Below are 7,197 nucleotides of genomic sequence, written 5' to 3'. Positions count from 1 at the left end.
CTGGAAATTTCTGTGCCACAAATCACAAAGAATTCCCACAAACTGAACTGCACAAATACATGGAATAAGATTCAGCCACAGAAACTGTCCTACTTCACATGTATACTTATGAAAACTTTTCTAAATACAAAAGGAACCACCTGCTGAAGTCCATAATCATCTAAGAATGCTCACTTTCAATCACACGTGAATAAAAAGTAGCCAAACCTGCTCTGACTGATCCAAATAGTATAAAAAACTACACTAAATTCTCGAACAAAATCCTGCTTTGTTTTGCAGCTGAACAAGCCACTGACAAAAATCCAGATAGCTTGTTCCTTTACTAAGAGCTACTTGTTTTTTCGAGACTTTCATATTGGGACACCTAGAAAACTTCTCATGGATAATGGAAGCTAGAGATTATTCTGTTGGGAAGGAGAAGCATTTTGCAGTTTCTTGCTGCCTTAACTTTCGCCCCTATGAGTTTTGCTTAAGAAAGTGTGAAATGTTCGCCTTTTGTAGTTAACGGCTGTTCTACCCGAGTAAAGACTAATACACAAAGCCTTTTCTTCTCCATCGGATAAAACCTGACCCCGCTGTTGCAAAAATTAAAAAAAAAAAAAAAGTTTACATCACCTTAGTTTGCAAGCAGATCTGAAAGTATTTTCAATGCAACTGCACTGAAGTTATAAAATAACCTGGCACAACCAATAAATTTAGTAAAGCAATATAATAGCATATTCCTGTGCAGTTCCAACAGTACACTTCTGCTCAAAATGATACATATCACCTATAGGTATTAATTTAAAATTTCATCAGTTTGCTTCTCGAGTTTCATACAGTCCTCTGCAATGGCATGCAAGAGGCTACCATGCATACAGGCATATATTTCTATGGCAACAGTTTAAATCTTAGGCTATTCTTAGTTGAAGTGTTTGCAGAAAAAACAAAACTTTTTTTTTTTTTAAACTAACTAAACAAGATATCTGTTCCTTTCCTGTCTGTACTTTCTGAAACAACAGAAGTCTCTTTACTGTGATTATTAGAAGCAATAAGAAGTAACTTAATTATGCCTGGAGTTACGAGATTCTTCTTAAATTGGCAGAAAAAAAAATGCACAGGTTTTGACACAACATGGATATTATGTGGGCTTCCAGTATCAGAAGTATTATCAATACAGTTAGGCTTTATCAAAATTAATAAAACATTTAACTTTTTTTTTAAATTGTTGTTAATGCCATACAGCTAAACCTATTTAACATATTTGCACTTCGCTTTCCTTCACTACATCCTCAATCATCCCTTTTCTTTATCTTATTTTTCTCTTTGGTTGGATGTTTTGTTTTGATAAAAATAATCTTGGAAGTACTAAACATGCAAATAAGATAAACATTGTAATAAAGCCTGATAACTTTTATATCAACTCAGAGAGTTAGGTGATCTATGTGTCTTAATGGTGAGCATCTGCAAGATGGAAGAAAGAAACGTGAATGGTAAAATCAGAAAATGACATAGAAAGAAAAAGGGTATTTCCCCCCCCCCCCAACTCCAACCTAGAAAAAGGTTAATAAATGCATATCTTCAACACTTCACTGACATTTCTATTTAAGTGTGCCAATGAACTTGAACTAGAACATTAGGAAAAGTTAAATGAGCAAAGTTACAAGTTTATGCTATTTCTCAAGGATAACAAGTCAAAAATACATATATTTAGCACTATACTTTCTGGAATGTATGCACATCTGATCTCAGTCAGTGATTTGACATCTTTAATTTACTACATCTTTTAACTTCCATAAGAGTGCTTGTAACATAACTACAATATTTTAACATGGGATGTATCCTTAATGCTCTCAGTTCTTCAATTTTATCACCACAATACCATGGAGAAGGCAGCATGACTTAGGTAGTCATCTAGGGGTGCACTGGCTTACTTTTTTTGGACTATGCCTAAACTAAAGTTGATGGCCTTCTGAGGACAGAAATACTGGCTCAACATGTAAATGCATTTTATTTTTCTTCTCAGTCTGGTAGCTTGAACAATGCACAATGGCAAACTAGTGCCTCTACTGCCATCACTTTGTGTTACACAGAATGTCCTGGCAGAACAATCAGTCTAACAAAAAAGCAAGGGGGAATCTAAAGAAGGGCCCTCCAAATAGGAACGGTTTGTATAGTTAAGCAGGACATCCCGTTCTCAGAGCTAGAAAACCAAACTTCTAGGTGTTTTCTAGGAGACTGCAGACCTTTCTGCAGTGATAAAGGATTCTGGAGGAATGATCTATTGCCCACATTTCATACTTCATGAACACCCCAGATCAGGCTTCTGCCTCGTTTTCAAGAGGGTATCTATTGCAATGTGTACGTGTGCACGTCTGTTTTCTCCTCGCGTATCCCAAAGGTGGACACTTTCTATAAAGCAAACCGAATCAGTATTTGAAGTTCAGCAAGTCCCTTACGGTGTTTTACTCTTTAAAAGGATTCTCTGCCTGGAGAAAGCCAGAAGCAACGTGACTGAAATTCTCCATATCTCCGCTGGGACTTGAGCTGTGAGTTACAAGTGATTTGCAGGGGCTTTCGCCTTCACAGGTTTTACCGAGTTTAGGGGCACTTTCCCGTAGAGGAATGGGATCAAATGCGAACTGCCTTAAGTTCAGCTGCAGCACTGCGTCGTGGGTTTTTTTTCAGCGTTTAATCTCAAAAGGTACAGCTACCCAGAGCAGGGATGGGAAAGTCCCTTCGCTAATTAGTTTTCCCACTTGCAGCAGCTGCCGGAGCCCAGCCGCCCGCAGCAGCCCCGCCTCGCCGGCAGTCCGGCGGGGTGCCCCCGGGCCCGGCGTGCTGACCGGTGAAAGCTGGCTCCGGCTTAATGAGACCGAGCTAGGCAGAGTCAATTAAATCAAATTCCCACTAACATCCCTAATATATCTGCAGTGTGTGCAGCAGAGGCGGCGGCAGCGGCGGCAGCAGCAGGGAGAGATTCACAGTATTAATAAAGGGATTCACTGCCGCATTATAAAAAAAAAAAAAAAAAAAAAAAAAAAAAAAGAGGGACAGGGGAGGAAGCAGGAAACCTCTGTGTGTTATTTACATTGGGGAAGGGGTGAGGGAAGGGTGTTTGTGCCTCTGCGTGGGAATGAATGAGAGAGAGGAAGGGAGGGAAGGAGGGTAAGAGAGAGAGGGAGAGAAACACAGAGAGCACTCAAAGGAGGCTCTGTCCCCTAAACCCAAATAACCCACTTGCAAGAACTGATGCTGGAAAAATGGTAAGGACCCGGAGTTGAAAACATTTTCACTTTAATACTGAAAAAATATGCCATTATAAAATCCTCGAATAGAATTAGTAAGTTTCACTTGCTTCCTCAGTTCTGGTTTCCTCAAGTTATAGTAAGATTTACAACAGCACAGAATTTTCTACCATTAAACTTTGCAGCCTAAGCACTAGTGTGACATTAATTGGTCATGCTTAACTGCCTTGGACTTTTTTTTTTTTTTTTTTATGTTTACACTGTTACCATAATAGAAATCAAGGGTACTAATTTTTACATTCAGATGGAAAGGCAATACTGAATATGTATATTGAAAAAGAAGAGAGAAAAAACAAAACCAAAGCCTCCCCTCCCCCCGCCCCCCTGAAAACCGAAACACAACCCACCATCAACAAAGCAAATCTCTCTCAGCAAAGTAATTCCCGCCTAAAAAAAAAAAAAAAAAAAAAAAAAAAAAAAATCCGATGAGAATATTCATGCAACTATGTCTTAAATAAAATCTTTACAATTTTTTCCACGGTAAAAGTACGATCTCTACTGCCTATTGATCACACAAAAATGGCGAAATGGCACTTTTTATTATTATACTGTATTTCGTATATAGAAGGTTTGATACGAAGGGACTTATCAGGTAAGAGGGATGATGGTGTGAACTAGACGCTGCTTCCAGTCGGAGGCTGGAGCGTCCCTGGGGTGCGTTGTATCCATGCGAGCCATGCAGCACTTTTTTTTTTTTTTTTTTTTTTTTTTTTTTGTCCATTTGTCTGTTTCGGCGTCGGAGTCATTTATTTACATTACATTCATGCCTTCGTGCAACTTTCCACTCCTGCTTTGCTGTCGGGAGGAGGCCGACACCAGCCTCTCCTCCGCCCCCCTCCTCTTCCCGGCCTCACGGACAGGGGTCGGTCCGCGAGGGCAGAGGGCAAAAAAAAAAGCAAAACAAACCCCAACATAACAGAACAAAAGCCCAACAAAAGCAGGAGCCGTGTTTCGCCCTGCCGGAGCCGAAGGAAGAGGGTCCTCGCTTGTCCTTGCTGCCCCGGCAGCGCACGGGCGGAGGATGCGCCCACCGCGCCGGGCTGCGCGGGGCTGGGGGGACGCGCCCCGGCGCCGGGCTCCCCCCGCCGCGCCCCGAGCCTCGGGGCTCGCTACGGGGGGTGTGAGGAGGGGGGGGGGCTTGCGGGCCTGTGGTTCTGTCTCTCACCAAAGGCAGCCGAGGTGCGGAGCCGCCCCGCCGGCCTCTGCCGCCCCACCGGCCGGAGCGCGAAGGGCCGGTCCCGGGCGGCGGCCGCCCCTGCCCCGCCCGCCCGCCGCCTCAGTCCGACAGGGAGTGGGAGCCGCAGTCGTAAACCCTGTGGGCCCCGTCGGCGCTGTAGGGCCCGTTGTGCCAGTAGGACGAGTCGCAGACCGTCTGCAGGGAGTTGATCTCGGATGCGGAGGAGTTGGCGTCCCTCCTCTTGGACCGCTTTCTGTTCCTCAGGATGAACACCAGCATGCCAACCACCGTGAAGGCAGAGGTCACAAAAACCAGCAGCAGCCCTGGCACCAGCACCGAAATAGAGACCCGGCTGGTCTCCAAGTAGGAGTTGGAGTGAGTACCTGTCTCTGTCAAGCCGGTGCTGTTTTTGTTAGTAGAAGTTAATGTGGGCGAGATTTTTAACTGAGGGCAAATCACGTCGTTGGAGAGAGACTCAAAATCCTCCTTGAAGAAATCTTCAGGAGACTCGCACCTCAGGTCGCTCATAATCACCTTGGGGCGCAGCATCTCCGCCCACTGTTTGAAAGGCACGATAGGGCACGTACAGTCCCACGGGTTGCCGTGCAGATCGATCTGGGTGATGGAGGTGAGCTGGTCCAGCACCCCCGCCACCGGGAGGTACATGAAGTAATTGTTGTGTATGCTCAGCTTGGAAAGCGAGACCCCGGCGAACACGTCTACAGGGAGAGACCTCAGCAGGTTGTTGTTGAGGATGAGGACTCTCAGTTTGGGCATTGCATTGAAGGTGCCGGGCATGATCAGCTGGATCCCGTTAAACTCCACATTCAGATACTCCAGGTTTTGCAGCCCAGCGAATTTCTCCCGGGACAGGGTGTCTAGGTAGTTGCTATCCATGTAGAGCCACCGGAGATCAAAGAGGTTCTTGAAGGTGTTGTTCTCGACAGTGGCGATGTTGTTGTTGCCCAGATCGAGTAAATTAAGTTTCCGGTAATCCAGAAAGTGGGATTTCCTGATGGTGTGTATTTTGTTGTCTCTCAGAAATAGCTCCTGCACATTGGACGGCTTGGGCTTCAAATCCACCAGGCTGCTCACATTCCTGTCGTTGCAATTAACCTTTAAACCCGAGCCAGGGATCTGATCGCAGCTGCAGATCTGCGGGCAGGACACGGTAGCCGGTAGCTTGCTCTTCGCGCTGACTGTCGACACGGCAGCAGTGGGTCTGGTCTTGATTTGCCAGTTGACGGGAATCTTTGTACCTCCGTTTGGACCAGATCCTGGCGTGGCAGGGTCTTCTTTGCCATGTATTTTAAAGGGGGTTGGAATGGGACCAGGATCACAGGTTTCTTCTTCGGCAGGGGGAGCAGCTAGGCTAGAATCCACTCTGTTCTTTTTGCACAGCTCTTGCTCTGTGGTCTCATTTAAATCTTTGCCCTGCAACCTAGTGGGAGCCTCACAAATCACTCTGCCGATCAAAGCGTTTTTGGGTATGTTTTCCAGCCATTCCTTCAACGACAGCAGATCGCAAGTGCAGTCCCAGGGGTTATCCTCTAGCAGGATTTCAGCAATGCCTGGGATCTGCTCCAGGACCTCCTCGTAAGGCAAGGTTTTAAGACGGTTTCCCCGGAGGTCGAGGTGGGTGATCGGCACATACTGAAACACGTTGGGGGGCAAGGTGCTGATGAGATTGTCATTTAAAATCAGCACCTCTAGCTTGTTTAAGTCCCTAAATGCTCCCGGGTCAATATCCCGCAATAGATTAAAATCTGCCTGGAGGTATTCCAGATCGTCCAGCCCCAGGAAAGTCTGCTTCCTGAACGATTTGATCTTGTTGTTGTTTATGTGCAAGCGTTTCACCAGCTGCAGCCCAAGAAAAGCCCCGGGAACAATCTCATGCAAACCGTTGTTTTCCATGTGCAAACTGACTGCATTGTAAAAGTTAGCAAACTCATTAGGGAAAAGTCGAGTCAGGGAATTGCCATGCAGGAATAAATGGTAAAACTGGGAAGTCGGGGCGGTGAAATGTTGCAGGCTGGTAAATCCCTTTTTCTCACAGTCTACGTGCAAATCCCCTTCTATCTCGTTGCAGGCACAGATCTTCTCTTTGCAAACGTCCCCTGTAACGTTTCCAGCAGCAAAACAAAGAGACGTCTCCAGCAACAGAATCCAAAGCAGCATTTTTAAACCGAGCAATTCATTCCCGATCTCATCACAAAGTAACAGCAACCATCCTCCTCACACGGAAAGCAATTCCAGTTCATTCAATACATGAAATGTCCGAACCACCACCAAAGGGGGGGAAAAAAAAAAAAAATGTGGGGAGGGGGAGCAGGGAGGGTCGGTGGAGGGGGGGGATGTCTCTTTCTTTTCTCCTCTCTCCCTCGCTTCCCCCCCCACGTACAACTGCAACAGCCCAGATTCCAGTCAATAATTATATCCACAAACTATCCAGGCACGTACTGCAAGCCACGCAAAAAAAAAAAAAAAAAAAAAAAAAAAAAGTAGAAGGAAAAAAAAAATCCCCCTCCTCGATCCCCCTCCCTGACGCCTCCCGGGCAGCTAAGTGGAGGTCTGCCGGCCGGGCTGGCTCACCGGCACGGGAACGGCGCTGCTAGCCACCGGCCACCGCTGCATGTCAGGGAGGCGCGGGCGGAGAGCGCGGCGGTGGCCGCGGAGGCAGCGGCTGCGCGCGGCTCCGCGCCGGCCGCTCTGACCTTGCCTGCGCGGCCGCGG

At 46.3% G+C, this 7,197-nt stretch overlaps 1 protein-coding gene across 1 annotated transcript; it reads right to left on the bottom strand.

Annotated features, from left to right (window-relative positions):
* Positions 1-4,029: 4,029 nt before the first annotated feature.
* Positions 4,030-6,760, bottom strand: SLITRK1 (SLIT and NTRK like family member 1). Its single transcript, XM_074930977.1, has one exon. The coding sequence runs from the start codon at positions 6,640-6,642 to the stop codon at positions 4,564-4,566; it is 2,079 nt and encodes a 692-aa protein (XP_074787078.1). The 5' UTR covers positions 6,643-6,760; the 3' UTR covers positions 4,030-4,563.
* Between the last annotated feature and the right edge of the window lie 437 nt (positions 6,761-7,197).

This window comes from Athene noctua, chromosome 1 (genome assembly GCF_965140245.1).
Source record: "Athene noctua chromosome 1, bAthNoc1.hap1.1, whole genome shotgun sequence".
Taxonomy (NCBI): domain Eukaryota; kingdom Metazoa; phylum Chordata; class Aves; order Strigiformes; family Strigidae; genus Athene; species Athene noctua.
Note: the sequence above shows the minus strand (reverse complement) of the source record. Positions and strands in the feature narration are given on the sequence as shown.

Coding starts and splice junctions, on each gene's coding strand:
- SLITRK1 (XM_074930977.1), bottom strand. CDS start 6,642: ATGCTGCTTTGGATTCTGTTGCTGGAGACGTCTCTTTGTTTTGCTGCT.